Here is a 20,453-nt window from a genome sequence, read left to right as displayed (position 1 = left end):
CACTAATTCGGTGATATCATTCTATAAAGGGAGACGTCCAACTTTAAATACTCATTATAGACCCAGAGTGTTTGACGGGATTGAGCAACAACTGCATGTGCAGAGGGAAAACTCACGCCCAGTGCCTCAAACAATCCCATCTGAGGAACAGAGGAGCAAACAGCTCTCCATCTCCCCCATGATCGCTTGAGGTGGCCTCCTCTCAAACTCATGGCTTATTTAACACGGACTTAGCCGGGGTGTTCTGCTTTCAGGATGGTAACATCTGCCATTCACCACCATTCCATTGTTCACCCTACCGAAGAGCATCAGAACACAGAAAGGCAGCCCAAACTGCCGCTGCCGCTATTCAAGCGGCTTTAAAAACATACCTTACGCTAATGATGCTTCTTACAACAAAAGCTTGAGCTTGTCTCTGCTCTCCTGGTTCCTGTTCCCTCAGCTCCTGCTGAAAGGCACAGTGTCCCTCCCTCCCTGTGAAACAGCGAGTGCTAACGCCAGCCAAGGGAATCCCCTTCCCTGGCTTTGCACAGCAACACATCCCTTCCCATCTGGGACCGGGGAGAAGGGCCAGGCTCCCCTCTCAGTTTCACAGAGGCAGCCAAGAGGAGGATTTGCTCCTCTGTGTTTATCATGTAGCAGCAGTGAATTTCCACAGAGCTCTGGCTTGGCCAGAGGAAACCTACCTTGCGGCTCAAAATGGGTTTCCTGCTGTGCAGGAGCCTCTGAGAAGGTCCCAGAGCGTGCAGAAGCTCATCACTGTCTCACACTTGAACCTTCCCACCCTCCTTCACAGACTTTGCAGTTCACCTAGAGCAACATGAAACTTCACCATCCTGAATCAGTTCACTCCATTTCTGTTCTAAGGGTCAATTTACCCCCTGAACCTGCGGTAGGAAAAGTTGAAGGGAGATCTTCCTCTTCAGAAAAGTACTCTGCCATCTTACATCACCCTTCTGCTTGAAAGAAGGAAAAAACTCCACACAACCACCTCAAGATTGTTTCAGGCTGACTGAAATGTACCTAGTTCAGAATCTTATTTTCTTACCAGTGAATAAAACTGGAAAACTCTTATTATGTTTAACGAGATCCAAAGGTTTTGGTCAATTTTTAGAAAATCCAAAGCAGGGAGATGGATTTGCATCATCCTTGTGGTGTTCCCATCAGCAACTACACAGTAGACCTCCCCCCAGCTGCAGAAGGTAGGTCCAAATCCATCCTTTAGGGTCCCTAAACAACTGGCTGGTGGCTGCGCCATGGGCACAGACACACTCAGCAACGACAACAGACCAAGGAGGCACAATACCCAAACCACTTGTGCAATTGCTCACTAACCTGCTTTGGTTAAAAGAAGACCCAGAGTTTAAAGAACGCCAGCTCGCTCGGTCTGAACAGATTAGAGAGCAATCGCATAAGCAGCTCAGCCAGCAGAGCCGAGGGCAATGCCTGCGGCAGCTGGAGGAGAGCTCCCATAAGGACATCTCCAGTGCTTAATGCATATGGAAAGAATCAGGTTCCTTCTAAAAAAAATACAAGTTCACCTTCCACTCTTTCAGCATAACACCGATGGCCAGGAAGTCTTTTTGGAGTGCCAGACTGATTTGGACTCAAGGGGCTGGTATCAGAAACATCCAGTATTTTCTTGGTGCTACAGGATCTCCATATTTTTAAACCCATGGGCCTAAAGGTCTGACCTCCCCAACCAGTACTTCACGTAGAATGGTATGGAATTTTCAAGGTAGCTTTTATGTAGGGTTTGAAATAGGTGTTACTGTTCAAATCTGTACTAAGTCAGTGTTATTTCATTTGTATTAAAGCAAATCTGAAGTAACGGTTGGACCAATTAATTTTATTGTTTTCCTGATTGTATTAATTTTACATAGTACAGAATTCTCTTATTTAAGCAATTTGAAAAGAAAAAAAATATGTAGTTCCACATGAAGCCAGCATAACACATTTTGCCTAACAGGAAATACACTCCTATCAGATATTTTAAAGCTTGATGTTTTCAATAAGAGCTTAATTTGTACTTATGTTTCAGAATTCACATGTTCACATGAAACCTTCAGACATCTGGATTCCAGTTCAGGGTTTATTTGCATACAAAAATATATTATAATGGAAAAAAAGCATTAAAAGTTCTCAACTATATAAAATTACAAATATATTTTCATAAAAGCAACTTTAAATTAAAATTCAAGCTATATTTTAAAGCAAAATACAGCTGTAACGCTTAAGTTATCTTATTCCGTCTGCTGCAAAGTAATGAAACTGATGTTGCCAGTTAAATACTTGTAGGATTTTACAAAGGTTATGTTCAGAAGGTGAATATCTGGGGTAGCAAAGTTATCAGACAAGGGCAGCAGTTCTCAGTGATTGATGTCACTTATCCTTCAGATGGCATTCATAGGCAATCTCAATGCCAAAGATTCATTTCACATACCTGGAAATACAAAACAAGAAAGATCAGATCATTAAGTTCTATATTAAGTAAGATTGTGTGCTGTTGACATACCAGACACCCTATCTATGCCCAGCGTGCTAGACCGCCCGACAGGCCAAAATTACGCCTTTTTTTTTTTAATTAACATGAGAGCCAAAAGGTTAGTGTGTAAAAATTTAAGGTGATTACTGTTCCAACGAGTGCATCAGGCTTGAAAAGGCATCTGTACAATGTTCTGTGTAACCTCAAGCATATAAATACAACTCCTCAAAAACGTGTTGATAGATATCAGATGGAAGTTAGACTTTTTCCTCAGACTTTCTGTGTGCGATAAAAGATAGTGTATATCTGTAAGACAAGTGGCACTGTATAAATGAGACTCTACTGAAATCACTAGAGATTTGCTTAGCTGGGATAAAGAAAAAAAAGAAGCGCCCCCAAAAACCCAAAACCCGCTACAGCAGGTGGGAATCCCTGCCCTCACCTTCAATGTGCCTTGCAAGGGGACAATGAAACCTATACACTATAGGCAGCCACGCTGTGCAAGACACAGTGATGTAAATATTTGCTGTTTTGGGGGTTTCCTTGTTCTACACAAACCTTCAAAAACTCAGAAGTTTTTCAGAAGAACACTCAGGTTTCAGTGGTAAAGATGGAGCTGGCTCAAGCATACATCCATGACAGAAGTCAGGAAACTAGAAATATATTTTAAGTACGAGAAGTGAAACCAGGATTAAGATACAAGTAAGAGGACAGGGAAGTAGGAAGCTCATAAGGGCAGCTGTCTCGAGTTAAGTCCAAGGCAGATGGCCAAGGTTTCAAGAATTAGAGGGAAGGGAAATTACCTAATGAATACAAGAAACTCTCAGTCCATAGTTTATTAAGGGGCTCTTGTTCATGCTGCTATTTAGGTCTAGTCCTACAACTTGTTGGTTTGGGCTCTACAGTCTGGTTCCATACCAAGAAAAACTATCATGTATGTAACAGCACAGGAAGGAAGAAGCAGAAAGAATAGGCAGAGTACACGCTTGGGAATAGCAAGGTTGTTTTTTTTTTTCGTTTTTGTTGTTTTTCTTTAAAAATTATACTGAAGGACCTAGTACCGTAACTGGAAAATACAATTTCTAGATAGTGACAGAAAAAGTGGTCTAAATTCTATTCTATCCCTGGTAAAGACAACCACAAACAGGATTTTGACATTTAATCTAATTCTATAGGTACAGATATCTCCTCCTTAATTCTTTCATAAAGCAAAGTCTAGAATAAAAAGATTTTCCCTCTCCTACAGTTACTCAGCTTTACAATGAAGAAACAACCCCCCCATATTTTAGCTGAGTTTTAAGAAAGTGATGGTTACTTCATCTGAACACTGTCAAGGAGGGGTGAACTGCAGCTGCATCAGAGGTGGGGACAGGAGTTCATTGAGTACAGCCTTTGTCACACAAGCTAAACTGCATGCCTTGAACATTCAGGCAAAGACCAGAATTTATTCTATTTTTAGCTTCTTATCCACATAATGATCCATACGACTAGCAAACTAAAGTGAAGTCACATTATGTGAAACTATTGCTACCTTTCCCCCTCCCTCCATACATTGACTTTCCTCACTCTTTGACAGCACCAAGTGAGATGCAGCCTACTAACAAAAAAATCTACTTACTTGCTAGTGTTCTGTCAAGATCAGCAATGAAGTCTTCCAGTTCTTTTGTGTCTCCAAGCTTTGCTGTAATATAAGGAACAGTCAATACTGCTTAGACATGACATATTTCTCGGGCCAAAAGAAACAACTGGAACCACACAGTCCCCCAAAGCATTTTCAGTGGTATCAGACATGCCGTGGACTATTTTCAGGAAAGTGCAATAGGGTTGCTCCAAATGCATTCTTAGAAAACAGGGGAGACTGAATTAAAATTCTAGTTTTTATAGTTTGTCAGAAGCAAAGCAATCCTCTTGCTGGGTTTCCTTCAAAAGCAGAGGCTGAAGCAGAGAGAGAAAGCTACATGTCAACTAATCCGTGTCTTTGCTACTGTGGGAGTCCTCCTTGTTGCACGTATTTACATATTGCATTCATGGCCCTAATCAAAGCCTACCCAGTTAGCTCCCAGTCCTACCCAAATAAGAGCCTCTTAAATCATGTCAGTATCACTGGTTTGCTGTGATGTCAGATCCTCTGATCTTGGTCCATACACTATGAATTTGGATCTGAACATCCACCTAAATTCCCACTCCTGAGAACACCACTGGTTCCATTCAATCTAGTTTTACTGCAAGTGGCTTCCTTATCTCATTTCTGCGGTCTGTTCCAAGGCAGTTCCAACTATTTCTGTCTTTTTGTCTTTCATCAGGAAGAGCATCTTGACCTTTAGTGCAATTCCTTGACAAGCATTTCCTGCTGCTTTAACTGAACTTTTTTTTTGCTACTTCTTATTAACTATTACTCATCATTTCTCCCCTAGTATCATGCTAATGAGAAAAAAAAAAAAAAAGGCATTTTACTTCTTTGTGACTGGTCAACGTAGAAAAGACATGAAAGTGTGAAAAGCTCTTGAGCATGCATCTGTGAAGACTAGTTGGAATGAAAGAACCATGTAGTACATATCTATGTCTGTTCATTTATTGATGTGTCTACTCCAGAGTTAATCTAAGTTAACCTGAATGAAACAAGCTCCTGGGGAGTTGATCTATCAGCTGCAAGACAGAAGCCACTCTGAAACAGCATCAGTACAATGGAGGAAGGAACTACTAGCACATGCTTGTATCAGCAGTGCAAGGTTTATATGGATCTCAGTAACTGTGTTAATTTGAATGGCAGCGTATGGGTTTGGAGAAGTGACCTACTGCACCTCTGCATTCAGGCTAAATATTTCTGCATATAGATGGGAGACTTAAGCTACTTAGCTGCTTAAGAATTAACTTGTTCTTCTTCTAAGTGAAGTATTCTGTAAGTAGTGCCATGATTCCTCATAAAAAACAAAAACAAAAAATGTAATTTTCTTTCACTTAGTGTTTCAAAATCAAAAGAGTTGCCAGGTCACCTGCAAAGAAGCGTGGATGCAGGGTGCTATTGGTGTTTATAACCAAGACAGTAATACCTGAATCTGTAGTGTGCTTAATAGTACTTCTTAGTTTTGTTGTCATTTAAAAAAAGAAAAAAAAAAAAAAAAAAAGGAGTCAACACAGAATCACAGAATCACATGGGGTTGGAAAGGACCTCTGGAGATCATCTAGTCCAACCCCCCTGCCAGAGCAGGTAACACAGGAACTTGCCCAGGAGGGTTTTGAATGTCTCCAGAGATGGAGACTCCACCACCTCTCTGGGCAGCCTGTTCCAGTGCTCTGCCACCCTCAAAGTAGCAGACTCCTCATGTTTAGGTGGAACTCATGAGTAGCAAACCTCCTCATGCTTAGGTGGAACTTCTTATATTCAAGTTTGTGCCTATTTCCTCTTGTCCTATCCCTGGGCATCACTGAAAAAAGACTGGCCCCCTCCTCTTGACACTCACCCTTTAAGTATTTATAGGCGTTGATCAGATCCCCTCTCAACCTTCTGTTCTCTAGACTAAAAAGACCCAAGTCCCTCAGCCGTGCATGTGACGTCATATGCATGTGAATCCTGGCTCACAGAAAGAAGCCTACAGAGCTGAGAATTAGGAAGAAATGCCGACAGTTACAGATTGTTTACCTCTACATGGAGTTACTGATGGAGATGGCAAGCTTGGAGTAGATGCAGTTGGAGAGTTAAGCTTTTCGTCACTGAGACTGAAACTATTTCTGTAGAGTGAATCTGCACCTGTAAAAAAAAAAAAAGTTACATTATATGTAAAATTAACACCTGCAATTTTGCAAGAGAATGAAAAAAAAAAAAAAAAAAAAAGAGGGAAACGGGACATTTCCTACATTGGCTTCAACATCTGTAGAACTCAAATTTACAGACTGTAAAGCCAGAGGGACAACTAAATATTGTGTGAAGGCTGTTGTTCCCACACCTGCTGTTAAAAAGCAAGCAGTCCTAGGCCAAATCCTTACCCTCCAGTAAGAAAAGCATCAGCTTTTCCTGCAGTCATCATCACTTGGAAAATACTACAGGAATGGCAATTACCCCATATCCACTAAATTAAGCCTGGTATGACTGGCCTGATTCACAATATTCTGGGAAATTCTGGTTATCTGAATTTTTCAAAAGCTATTTTAAAAGCTGCATAAAGAGCTCCAGGAGAAGGACAGTCCTCCAGAACAGAGAATATATTCAGTGCTGTCCCCATCTCTGAAGCAAACTCACCCATTTCTCCGTACTCTGCTGCTTCAGGTCTGGTGTTCTAGATAAATTGTGTGGCATCTTTTAATTTTCTTTTATTCTGTAACTCTCTGGAGTTTACAAAGCAGTAAGTCTGTACACAAGATGTTCTGCAGTCTTATTTTAGGTGGTCTTTCAAAGAAAGCTTTTATGTGCCGTGGAAAGCAATGGGAAAGGTTCCAATACTGTTCTGATGTTCTTGGATTTTAGACAAGGCCTTAAGCTTCAAAAAATGATCTTTATTTTTTTCTCTTTTCATAAGGAGAGAATTCCATGATGCACTGTGCACACAAAGTATTAGTCATGGCTTCACTGGAAGGAGGAATTGTCATTGTGTCAGAGACACTAAAACTGCTGGTTCCTGTGGTTTTGAGCCAGTGACCTGAAAGCTGTAGTTCTACAAAAAGAAACCATTGTATTACAAACATGGCAACGGTCTCCATTTGTTTGGCCCATTTCCTAGGAAATAAATGTATGTCTCATTATATGGGGTGGTGACTACCACTGCTTGCCACTGAGGCCAGCAACGTTGCCCACCTGCAGCACACATAGCATTTGGCCTCGGAGCCCCAGCCTAAGAGGTGGTTACACCACATTAAGGCCATCTAAGTCAGAATTGTCACACTTCCTAGGAGACCTGTCCCATTTGCCATGGGTGTCTTCCTGAATTAGCAAAAGGGGGTAGCACCACAGCTCACCTTGCCAAATTCTACACATCTACACCCTCACTGAACACCACCACGATGTCTGCAGATACCAAATGTAGAGACCATCCCCTAGGTGACCACTCCTCTACCGAAAGTTCCCCCTGTCTTTGGGAAGAAGACCACGTATCTACACCCCATCTCCTCCAGCCTGCAGCTCTTACCAGCATAAACCCACCTTCCACAGAGGTATACAGGTACAGTGACAAATCAGACCAGGCAGGACAACTGCATCTAAGCCTGTCAGATGTTTCCTCAGCTGCAGGTTCATTGTTTATTTGTTTCTTCTGGCCTAGCTTCTAAGCCTACCTCTGTCACAATGCACACTGAAGAGGCTTGTGCCAGAAGCTTCACCCCAGAATATTTTCCTCTAGCTTTTTATTGTTATTTCTTTATCTTCACTCTTAAGCGTCTGTTCCCCTCTCTAAACCCAAGCAGACCAAAACCAGCCTAATCGAAATTTCAGATAAAAGAAAGATTTCATAGAATCATGGAATCGTCTAGGTTGGAAGGGACCTTTAAGATCATCTAGTCCAACCATTTGAGGAATACGATGCAAAATTGAGATAATTTTAAAAAGATATATGGAAAAACAAGCAATTTTAAAAGTAGCTCCTAAAAAACAAACAAACAAACAAAAAAACAACCTAAAGGGGGAAAAAAAATCTGACACTGCTCTGAAATGATGTGTCACCAGTGCTGTGCTACGCAATATGAACCCTGTACATTAATCGACTGAAGGTAACCACTAAAGGGATGATAAAGTTCCTGTTGAAGTCAGCTTATAGACAAAGTTTTAACTAAAACCACATTTCTTTTCAGCCAAGATGCAAACCCCAATGACCATGAAATTTAGAATGGAAAATTCTAGCTGTTCAGGACAAAACCCCAACCATCACAAAAAAAGCCAAATAACTCGTAACGCCTCACACAAACAGCCTTGTAGCCAAGACTACAATCCACTGAAACACCAACACAACAGACCATCAAAGACAAAACACTTTCCAGGCAATGTATTTGAAAAGAGCAAACCAAGAAGTTCTAAATTATTTAATATTTTAAAGGCTTTAGAGCTATCTGAATTAATAAAAAAATAATCCAGAGAACAAGAGCTACAAAACAGAGTGCACTTTTAATGTGGAGTCTATGCTACTAGTATCTAGACACCAGATGTAGCGATGCTGGGAATTTGTATTACAAACCAATCCTTCTCATACAGCAAGTCCAAAGCTCTAGTTGCTCTTATATATAGCTGGAATAAAGTGTTCTTTTTGTGAATGCTTGTGAGGGCAACTCAAATTATAAAAGTTTTAATAAGCCATTTAAATTGGCCGCAAACGATTCACAAATTCTTTTTATTTATACCCATGTACACATCTGAGTCAGCAGTCACCTTTTTGTGGTTTTTCTCTCCATACTCCTTCTATAAGCAGTTTAAAGTACTGACTACTCACCTCGCAATGTGCTGAAACCAGAAAATATTATTTCATACTGGCTTCCACAAGCTTTATACTGGGAAATATTTACAACCGGGCAAAGAGAAACTAAGATTTAACTGTGGCTTGAAATATCTGATTGTTTTTCTCCCCGTTTCAGAAGGTAAAATATTTTCACAGAACACTGTTTTCTTCTAATGGGTTGTAATATTAACAGTTCCAGGGAAATATCAACATTTATCTTTCTCAAAAAGCAAAAACTTACTTTAGCTACTGGCTGTGGCTTACGCATGCCACCAACCAGCAGAAATGCTGGTGATGGGAGGAGGAATGCATTGACTCCACCATTAAGGTCATTGTAACTGCTGAAAACAACGTACTGTTAAAAAACATACTTGTGATACTCATCGCACAAAAATATCCACTTTGGCAAAGTGTGGCTGTAGGGCAGAAAGCTCTGGGAAAAGGACATTTCAGTCCTCACTCTGTACCAGCTGCCACAGCCAAGATCTGCTCATTCACCTCCAATAATGGCCCTTGGAAGATTTCCACTGCCACACAAACACAGCATCCCCTGCAACCCAACAACCAGAGGCTGATGCCAAGGATCTCTCATCGCTGCTGCCCTTCTTCATCCAGCCCCTCTCTCCCACTGCCACACAAGTTCATCTATCATCCATTACTTATTTTTTCACTTTGTATTTCCATTCTACTGCCTGCGCACATATATAAACTATGTAAAACCCTTTAGCTGTTTTAACAAAACACTCAAATTGCCTCTTTAAAAAAAGGCTTTAAAAATCTGAGAGCTAAGCTGCTGAGTTGATTTACATGAGTCAAACTAAGCCAATAGCTGCAAAAATTAGGGGGTTGGAATACGTATGGGCATATTTTACTTTGGCAAAGTAATCTGTAGTTAGTATTGACCTTTGCTGTTCCAGTATATGGTTAAATCACAAAGAAAAACCACGGTAATACCATGTAAATATAGAATGTCCCCATGAAATGAGCAATTGAAAGGTTTTGGGCAGTAATTAACTGAAGGAGGAAAACCTCAAACTTTTCATTTTAAAACAGACAACGGAAAAGTTCAGCTGCCTGACTTCTTTAATATTATGCTCTTTCTAGTACCATAGTTCAGGATACAATTTTAAAGAGCACTGGAGTGAGTAAAATTTTTCCTGCAGTTTTCAGTGGGGAAAGTTTTCAGAGGAAAAAAATAAATCACATCCCTACAGTTTTCAGAGAGGAACTTTAAAATTCCACTTAAGCCTCTACAAGCCATAAATTTATTATAAAACAACAGTTCAGCGTTTAATGAACAGACTGCACAACTCATTCCTAGCGAGAACGTAGCCTACTTGTTAAAATAATAAACAAGATAAAATTAGGAATTACTAATGCAAACAGAAGTGAGAAACATTCATGCAAAGAGCTTGTTTCACAATACGTGTGTTGTTTCACAATACATGTATGTTGCAGCCCTCAAGGATAGTGTTTATTTTTATCATAATCACAGTTACACTTGGCTGCACTGATTTGGGTTTTTTTTTTGTTTTTGCCTAGTTAACAAACATCTGTTCCAACACTGACACAAAAGTCACACCTTTTCTTTATCACCATATCTAGGCTCCATGATTTAAAAGATCTCAAACGACACAGTTACAAGGAAATTACCTAGGAAGCCTGAAATTCAGATGTACAGGTGTGCCACCTTATCATATATAAAGCTTAGCACACTTATTACCTGTGAGGCAGCGTTTCCAACTCCAACCTTCCCCTTTACTAATGTTTCCCTTCTAAAGTGTAGGAGAAACAAGTATGCTGGAGAGGTAGGAACAGGAAATCTTACCAAAAAAAGCACGTTTCTTATTAAATTGAAATACCAGGAGAGAAGGCTATGCACCTGAAACTTTTGGGTTTTCTTCCTTTTGAATGTATCAGTAATTTAATAAAACATTATTTCTCAGATGATTTAATAAAAGGTTATTTCTCCATGAGAGTCTCACTTCATTTTTTCATTATAAATATCGTACTGCCTTCTTGTTACAGGCAGGCTATTAGAAGTTTGCAGAAACAACCTACCTCCTTAAAATGTTCTCCTCTTCATCACATAATACTTGGATTTGCTGCTGAGACCAAAGGCTCACCTATCCCAAACCTCATAGCAGATGCCTATAGAAGAGTTTAAGAGTGGTGCAGCTGCACAACTGATAGTTTCAAGATAAACCCTACCAACTTCTAGTGATGCACTAGAATACCAATATCTTTTCTAAGGCAGCGGTAGCATCTTAGCCTACAGCAGTCCCCGATGGCCTCGTCCCTCCCATCATGATTTCATCTAGTCATTTTTCGAGTATGTAAACTTTTATCACCCATGATACCTTACGGCAATATATTTTACAGTTTAACAATACACCACGAGAAGAAATAGCTCCTCTTATTTCTTTGAAACTTGCTGGTTTAATTTGATTTCCTCATACTGGGTGAGGTAGCAGTCACTTTCCTAATGTCACTGAGGTTTTTTTGGAAGACTAGCTTGTCCCCACCCAAGTCATCCCTCCTTTGGGCCAACACTCCCAGTCTATTTAGTCATTTGGAAACTATTTTATTTCTTCAGTCATTTCTTTTGCCTTTTTCTGTACCTTCTCTACAAAAGATTACAAATATAAGCAGGCTTTTCAAGATGAGTGCTGCAGTATTAACAGTGGCTTATGCTTCATCTCTAGAGAGTGGAGGCATTAGCACAACCACAGGGACACATCCGTGGCATGTAACCACGAATGCGTACACTACACCAGGCACTGGGTGCTAATGGGTATTGTGCAATGCTATAGTAAACCTGCACCTGCTTCATTTTGAAATTATACAATTAAGAGTTCTAGATCCACCTAAGGTCTTTTGTTGTGTTTAAAAGCCAGGAGGTATTTGTCAGAAAGCATTTACACGCTCCTAAAAATAACTACAAAGACACACTGCTGGCTGTATGAGTGCAAGAACTGAATGAAGACATTTATTTTGCAATGCTTTTAACAGAGAGGCTCGATGTTGAACCTGACTCAAGAAAACACATCGGGAGCTAGAGGCATGAAACATTTCCGAGAGCAAAACAACAGATTATAGTTTAGCTTTTTGGTGGTGTTACAGGTTTGGCACAAGAAATGTTAAAGCGCTTCCCTTCACAGCCTCTCATAAAGTCCATCTTTCTATTCATTATCCTAAGCCTAAACTTGGAAGACTTTCCTGACAATGCCATATACTTTACTAGCACAGGGCACTGCGTGGACAATTTATAGTCAAGTCTGCACTTGGCAAACTTATTCCAAAACACAAGAAGCAAATGATACCTGTAAGAGTTTGTCAGTATAACTGCAACTACACTAGTGGCTTTTGCCAGCATAGCACTCTAACATAAATCCTATTTTATCACAAGCAACATATGCTGTAAATAGCAAAGGGTTATAAAGTATTGCCCAACTTAGAAGTTTCAGCATGATTAACAACCTAAAGTAGGAAGGCGTTAACTTCCATTCGGTTGACTACATCAAGTTGAAACATAACTGGTGCTCCCTCACAGTCCAGCAACTCAAGAATGTCTGTTGGAGTAACTCACCAGTTGCATCATGATTTCCAGCACTGACCCACTCAGCTGTTGTGGTTAATGTAATACTTGTGGGCCAAGTACTAAGATCATCGTGAACATCTGCACACGCGAGCCTTTCTATTACTGTAAGGTCTAGAGTCCATTGTGTTATGTACAATACTTAACCACGGCCAAGACAGACCTTGGCCAAAGATCATTGAGTCAAATAACAGGACAAGATGTGGGAGAGCCAAGTACTATCAAGCCCATTTTCCATAGTAGTGCCTTCAAATTCTTATTTTTTCCTTACGAGCCTGAAACACGTAATATAAGAATTTCAATTAGTACTTTTGGAGCTAGGTCCCTCAAGAGGAGATTTTTGGGTTAAAAGCAATGTTTCCAGGATTAACTATATCAATAAAAATCTTCTGTAAATACTTCTGTTAAATTAAGTGGGCTCATCCTCATGGCAGAAGTCCCAGGAAAGGAAAGGCTTTCCTTACCTTACTACAAAATGGTATTGTTTCAGTATGACCACTTGATACTGGTTACTGGCTTCTCCTAAAGCTGAATTTAAGACTGATTCAGGCCCCCCCCCCAAACACAGTTGCAATGGTTTAAATTGTTACCTCCCTTTACGGTCCTGCTCTAAACTCAACAGACATCACCGCAGGAGTGGCCAAAAGATACATACACCTAGCCTTCAGCCGCACCACATCAGTTAGGAGGATTAGATTAACCAACGAACAAGAAAAGATAGTACTAATTTACGATAGTCTGAACTTTTCTGTAATACACGACAAATGTACTTGGAATAGTCTTGGCACCAGATAAGATTTTGAAAAGACATAAAGAGCCTTCATGAACAAGAGGATCATTCAAACTATCTCCAGATATAATACTGTTGGAATTTCTGTTGCGTTGCTACAGATTCTTGTTGTCAGAACTTGCTTTTTCAGCCCAGCTTCTCCTTGATCCTGCAGTGATGTTTAACCTAAGCGCTACCATGGGAAAAGCAAGGTCATGAATTCAGCACCACATCTGCACTAAATGATAGAGACCAAAGGAAATGTGAACCTAGGGGGAAAAAAAGTTGAGTTTGAACAGAAAGAGCCTGGGTAAGTATTCTATTCTTAAAATAGATGTAAGGAGCGTAGCTGTATTACATCAGACACTGGAGCCTGTTTTCTAAAAGGAGCTCTTTATAAAATCTGCAACTCCAATCCTACTATAACTTCAAAATAAGAAGTTGTCCGCACTGAATGATTCCTTTAGGAATAAGAGTTTTACTGGGTCTGTTCTGAAAAACAAGGAGAGACAGCTAATTTTCTGTTTCCCTTCCCCTTAAACATATCCTCATATGCTTGACACTGCTGGATGCCAACAGATCGCCCTTAGGGCAACTCCTGGCCAGTATATACCATTTTCCAGAAGACGGCGACTTCTGATTTTTCCAGAGCCACTTGTCACATGATGCATCACCAAGGGAGGAACCCCAGCACAGGACAGGATTTGGGAGCTTGACAAGTTCCTCGTACAAGTTCTTTAAGGACTTTGTACAGAATCATCAAACCCTGTCTATCCTGCTATCCTGTTAATGCCTTCAGCCTAAATCACTGCAGATTTCTGACACCGATTTTTATTTCCCAGATCTTCCTGAAGATCTGGTCGGCCAATTTGCATGAGCACGTTGTTTCTCACCAGGCCTCCTGCCATGTCAGAGAACACCATCTTCCTCAAAACGCCCTTCCTGTCCATCCTAAACCAGCTATTTTAAGCTCTGTTCAAGATTTAAGTTTTCTGAACCACAGCAGATATGCTAAGCAACCACAGATGTCTTCATCCACGCAAGAAGACTAAGTTCTTGACAATGTTTTGGCTTTTTTCTTGCTTTCTCAACAGTAGATTATTTCACTAGATAGAGAATCTTCAATCCATTAATTTAAGTGTCTCGTGTGGTAGAAGTATGTGCGAGGTTAATATATTATATTATTGAAGACTGCACAAGAAATACCAACACTAGAGCTGTATTGTTGCAGTTAGTAATTTAGATTTACAACATGGCTCGTATATTTCATCAGCTTGACACAGTAAAGGCAACCTCACCTTACACATCCTCAGCCATCCAGAAGGCTGAGGGAAGAAGGGAAAGAGATACTTGCAAGGAGTGGTTCACCCGCTACATTATGAAACCACAAAGCAGCATCTGGATCCACATACCTCCACTGACTAGAGGAAAAAAAAAAACCCAAACTCCAAAGGCACTACTAGGCAAGGTATCAAAGTTCAGGGAAGGTAAACCATTACCTGTCAATAAAATGAAATTAATCCTGCCCATGATGATGAAACAAAGGGCTCTGATAATATGGAGAAGCTATGCTCTCACAGCTTAAGCACTAGGGAGATTAATGTTTTAGCGCTAAGTCAACAGAACTGCGTGGTAAGTCGCTGAACTGATGAAGATGCACAACAGAAATTCAAGGAGCAATTTTATTTTAAGTAACTGAAAAACAGATAAACTTCTTACAACCACCTGCACAGTTTGGGAACTAGGGAAAAACTGGGTATAGCTTGTTTTTAGCAAAACTTACTTCTGACAAAGCAGCCCTTGAATCTACTGCTCCCAAGGAGAACAGCAGTTTCCAGCCTCACTGTCTGGAAAAAGAAAAGATGCCTTCTCTCCCTGCCTGGCAAAGAAGTAAGCGGGGTAAAACTTTTTTCCAAGTTAAGTAGAAAAAACTTAGTTCCAACTCAAAGCAGGTCATGAGCCAGCATCTGCTCCCCACTCTTCTCATGCTATGGTCTGCATGCGCCGTTCCTATTCATCTAGCAGACTCAGGTACTAGTTAGCTTAAAAGTATCATCTCCGAAACCGTGATAAGAGAAGACTAAAGATAAGAAGAGACTAAACCAGTCTCTTCTGGAAAGCACAATTCGGTTCTCACTCTCTCAACTGACACTTGGGCTACTGAGATGCAACGGGATGGTCCCCATTAACTTCAGAGGGGTTTTTGGGTTTTTTTTTTTTTGTTTTGGTTTTTTTTTTTTTAAACACCGGGATGCCTCGGCGTTCCAGCAGCCGGCCGGCAGCCTGATCTTTATCTAAAGTGAGTTTTTCAGCTTCGTCTGCCCAGGAGCCCACTTCGCTGTGGCTTCTTCCCTCCAGCCACTCTCCCTCCCTCCCTCCCTCCTCCGTTCGACACCAGCGGGGCCAGACTTCGCATCCTTCCCGTTTCTAACCCAAAAAGCAAGTGAAAACGTGCTGGTTTTTTTTTGCTTTTGGTTTTTTTTGGGGGGTTTGGTTTTTTTGTTTTTTTTGTTTGTTTGTTTGTTTTTTAAGACGAGCTTCTCGCTCGGGGTGCCTGCCTCCCTGAAGGAGGGGGACGGGCTGGTTTAACACCCGCTTTTGAACCCACCCCCCAACCCCTCCGAGACGGGGACGGACGGACAGACGGACACTCACTCTCCGAGTCGCTGAGGCCGCTGCCGTCGCTGACGCTGGCGCTGCTCCGCCGCTTCATCCGCTCCAGGTGCTCGCCGTAGTGGAAGCGGCGCCGGCCGGCGGGGCAGGAGAACTCGGCCAGCACCGCGTCGAACTCCCCCAGCGCCTCCGCCAGGCCCCCGCCGTCCTCCCCCGGCCCTGCCGCCGGCGGCAGCGTGAGGGGCCCGCCGGGCGCTGCCCGCCCTCCGGACCCCCCGCGCTGTGAGGGGAGACCCGCCGCCCCTCGACATCACCCTCCGGCATCCCGAGCCCCCCCACCCCAGCGGAGGGAAGGGGAAGGGGAAAGGGTCCCGCCGCGCCCCCCCGCCTCAGCCCCCCGCTCCCACCTTGACCCGCCGGCCGCTGGGCCTGAGGCGACTTCATGGCGGCGGGCGGAGGTGCCCCACCACCGCTGCCGCCCCGGCCTCCCGCCGCCAGCATGGGCGGCCGGGCCCCGCCGCCGCCGCCTCTTATAGCCCGCCCGGGCGGGGGGCCGAGGCTGAGGAGGCGGGAGGAGGAGGTGGCACCGCAGCCCGGCCCGGCCTGGCCCTGCCCGCCGCGGGGGGCCGGCGGGCGGTGCAGGTGCGGCGGGCCGGGAGCGTGGCGGGGGGACAGCCCCGCCGCCTGCGAGCCGGCACGGATGCTTGGCTGGAGGGTTTCCAGACCGACATGAGTCCTTCCAACAGCCCACCGCTACCACGAGCGGGGAGCGTCGCCCCTCGTCCTCCCATCGTCGCCCCCCGACGGCGGGATCGTGTGGCCTTCTGGCTGATTTTCGGTTTGCTGATCGCAGCTTGTTTGTGGTTCGGGAGGGGGTGTCTGCACTGGCTTTGTGCTGGTGGAGGGTATAAGGAGCGCCACTGCCAGCTGCGAGGAGGGAATTCCCCCAAAACACCCGACTGGATGGTCCTTACCCAGCCCCACCGCTGCTGCCTGTCGTGGGTGCGGAGCGGGACCAAGAGCTTGGTTTACCCTTGCAGTGAGCCTGTGGCTTCGGCTATGGCAGCAGTGCCACTTCGGCCACCACCAGGAGCCCCTTCCCCATCACCATGGCTGCCCACTCGCTGCCCCACCTTGTGCTGGCATCTGTCTGTGGCTATGGCTCATCTCGGTCGACTAGCCATCTGCGGCCATGGGGTCAGCTGGAGCCGTTCATTATAGAGGGTGACCTAAGTAGAGGAGCAGGTGGCGGGGGTGACACAGGGGGCTGCACAGGGACATGGAGCCACAGCCCCAGCGGCGTCAGCCGGGACGTCCTCCAGTGGAGAGCTTTCCTTATTCTTGGGAGAAAGATATTAGCACTTGTCCTGAAGTCAGGTTAACCTGGTGTTTGTACATGCCATAGCTATCAAGTATTGCTCTTGCGCTGCCTCTCGTTTATTTTAAATAAAAGCTGCCTGAGCAGCTAAAACACCGGTTCTGTTAAGTACCCACTGGGGAAGGCTCTGTCACGTTTAGTTACGGCCAGTAGTACTGAAAGCAGACATCAGGTGTTATTCCATGCGTATGCGTCAGGAGCTGTGATTATGTTTGTGTGTTGATGGGAATATCTAGAATTAAAATAGAAGAGTCGAGGACAGGGAGAGGGAAGGAAAAAAAACCCTCCGAAACTTCTTGACATTTTCAGACATGTTGTCATTGCTCCTGCAAGATAGAAAATCAGAAAAACAATATTCTAGACAATAAACCATCTGTATCTAACAGATTCGTTCACCTCTCCTTACCGGCTGATATGGAGGCATTTATTTATCTTTGCAGTGGATCAAAAGAAGTTTTCATGGTGAAGTTCAATCACTATTTATTCTGCGGCTTCCTCCTTTCTTGTGGTCTTCCTCTGTTTTTCTTTCTGCTAATAGAAGTGGCTACAAACAATCCCTTTTTGAAGACGGTAGTGACATAGATGGAAAGCGAGGTTAAAAGGTAGGGAACAAGAAGATACGAGGGCATGACGTCAAGAGTGCGAGCAGGATGAAGGACAATAAACACCAGGCAGAAAGGAGAACCGCCAAGTACGTCTCACAGCCCAAAAAGACAAAGACCTGGCCCCGCAGCTGACATCAATTCTCTTTTGCCCAAGCAGCTACACATACGTCTGCATACATCCCCATCGAGCGCTGGTTGTTTGGTTCCATGCCTGTTTGTACAGCAAGACATGACTTAGAGGCAAATGATGGTTTAGATCAGGCTTGAGCCCATCTGTTTTTTGAGGAATACAGGCAGAATAACCAAAGGCTAAAAGTCCTCCTGTGCCCTCATTATTTCTCCTGAAGATGGCCAAGCATTTCCCGGTCACAGCTGTCTGGGATGGATGGGGTCACCTCGTCATGAAGCAAGAGCACACAGATAGCAGCTGAAGCTCTACAGTAAGGCTTGAGTTGTTCTGGGATCTTGGTGCCACAAAACAGGGAATGACCTGTCCTACTTCTTCCTCCTCATATTCCTGGCATAGACCTTCTGCATCTCTTTTGTAGCGACTTTGTCTCATCTTCTGCTGATCCAGTTCAACACGTTAAAACAGCAGAAAACTAAACCCGCGAGGAAGTTAGTACTGAGTTGAATGGACTCAGCTCAGGTAGGTGGGCTCCAGAGCTGGCAAAAGGAGTGAGCAGATGGGGACGTGGGTAGAGGAAGAGAACAGCTGCTTCCCTGCAGTGATACAAGAGTTTATCCCTGGCCTTCTCTTTAAATTATTATTTTGCACTCAAATTTACCATTTTCAGAATCATTTCTAGGCACGCTGAGGAAATGATTCCATAAACTTCCCTTCTCTACAACCATGTGTTTAGGAATCTTCTTTCCTTAGGAAAACCTGGGCTTAAAAATCCTTGGTCATGTTTACTGCTCCGTAGATGAGTCTCTTAACATTTCTTCCAGTAAATACTCAGGTTTTCAACAGCAGCTCCTTCATCCTCCTACGCGGCCTGTGATTCCACTGAATGCAGCTGAGATTCAGCCGGTGAATTTTAATCTTCTGCATAAACCACTAGTTTATACGCAAGGGAAGGAAGATTGATTTTTATGCTTATGGGTTCTATGTTATAGAACATTTAGCCGCGCATCTCCATAAATATTCTTGAAGGACCTCAAGGTGCTCCCACTGAATTCGATGTGTTTTTGTCATCGATGCCAACAGGATCGGCCCACACCTGACGAAATGCAGAGGTGACTTCTAAGCCCTGAAACACGGCAGACTGAGGCCTCAGGCTGCGCTTGTTTATGGGTGGAAACATCCAATGCGACTTGTAATGTAAACCTCAGCTTCTGAATCCCTCCCTTCTTCTAGGCAGCCGTCCAAGGTGTATTTAAAGTGGATTTCTTCTTGACCATTCGACACAGTGTCTCCAGTTCCTCCTCAGATGGTGATGCAATGTTTACAGTGGTTTCCTACTGCATGCTTGACCTCACAACCTTGTGAGCCACATAGCTATTTAAACCAACAAACCTTGCCTGTAAATATGCTTCAGGGAAAGACTTTTAAAACATTAGCAGGTAGTCTGGTGGAGCCATGTTGCAAGGCTCACAAGGTACTAGTTTTCCAAGTGAAACACAGAGTAATTTGGGACACAAAACCTTGTTTTGCTACACTGAAGAGTGTCTTAGGGCTGCTCTAGGGCTGGTTTACACAGGCATTTGCTGCAGGTTGACTAATGTAGTGGTTTACAAACCGTGGCCCAGAGATGCCTACAGATCCATGGACAACTTCTGAGACATTCACATAAGACAGGAAAAAAAAGAATGGCAAATTTACTGGAAGTAAGTTAAAATTCACAGCACATATGCAGCCCTAAATGCAGAAACCGGAGCTACAGAAGGGGGGAATTTGCAAGTCAGAAATGGCTGAAAAGTTCTGGTCTAATCAGTCATTCCTTTTTACCACTTCAAAGATCAAGAGTACCAGAAAATATCAATCCTGTTGAGTAAGCACTATGTCCCCACATAGTTTTGTGGGGACATAAAAGCAGATGTTTTGTGAAATCTCATCCTGTCTTCTCACTGGTTTTGGTGCTAGACAAAAGCTAGAGTGATAGATCCCTGCCCATGGAAGCAGCCTGGAATTCTGAACATGCAATTTCCAGGTGTCTCCTAATATTTTTCAGTCTGTGGAAATAACAATTCTTTACAAAAGTAACAGTGCTACATGGCTGAAGTAAATGCTTCATTTAAAACCTGGGAATGGGAAATACAAGCCCATCATCGCCGAACTTCTAGCTGACAGAAAGCAAGGGAACCCAACATTTTAGACGGCTGTGGAGAAGAAAAATGAAAACTGCCGGAGGAGGAAAAAGCACAGGTGCCAGCCAGACTGACACGCGGGGAAACCCAACTCCTTGACCCGCAGAGCAGGAATAAACCCAACATCATGGGAATAACTTGTCTCCCTGTTCAGTGCATCGCAACCCTGTCCTCAGGATGCTCTTTTGAAGGGTGTGACAGCGGTTAACACTCCGGTCTATTTTATCCTTCATGCTGCAAGTGGAATTGCCGATGTGAGTGAATTGCTAAACTTGTTCT

The 20,453-nt window shown here is 43.3% G+C and overlaps 1 protein-coding gene across 1 annotated transcript; it reads right to left on the bottom strand.

The window, feature by feature from the left end:
* Positions 1 to 1,829: 1,829 nt before the first annotated feature.
* Positions 1,830 to 16,382, bottom strand: RGCC (regulator of cell cycle). Its single transcript, XM_074155033.1, has 5 exons — positions 16,289 to 16,382; positions 15,924 to 16,100; positions 6,126 to 6,233; positions 4,104 to 4,166; positions 1,830 to 2,443 (listed from the first exon to the last, which is right to left on the bottom strand). The coding sequence occupies exons 1-5, from the start codon at positions 16,380 to 16,382 to the stop codon at positions 2,436 to 2,438; spliced, it is 450 nt and encodes a 149-aa protein (XP_074011134.1). The 3' UTR covers positions 1,830 to 2,435.
* Positions 16,383 to 20,453: the final 4,071 nt, after the last annotated feature.

The sequence above is a fragment of the Numenius arquata genome, chromosome 1, assembly GCF_964106895.1.
Source record: "Numenius arquata chromosome 1, bNumArq3.hap1.1, whole genome shotgun sequence".
Lineage (NCBI taxonomy): Eukaryota > Metazoa > Chordata > Aves > Charadriiformes > Scolopacidae > Numenius > Numenius arquata.
This window is presented reverse-complemented; position numbering and strand designations above follow the sequence as displayed.

Coding starts and splice junctions, on each gene's coding strand:
- RGCC (XM_074155033.1), bottom strand. CDS start 16,382: ATGCTGGCGGCGGGAGGCCGGGGCGGCAGCGGTGGTGGGGCACCTCCG. Junction 6,234..15,923: donor CGGCCTCAGCGACTCGGAGA/GTGAGTGTCCGT, acceptor TTTTTTTTACAG/GTGCAGATTCACTCTACAGA. Junction 4,167..6,125: donor ATCAGTAACTCCATGTAGAG/GTAAACAATCTG, acceptor CTTATATTACAG/CAAAGCTTGGAGACACAAAA.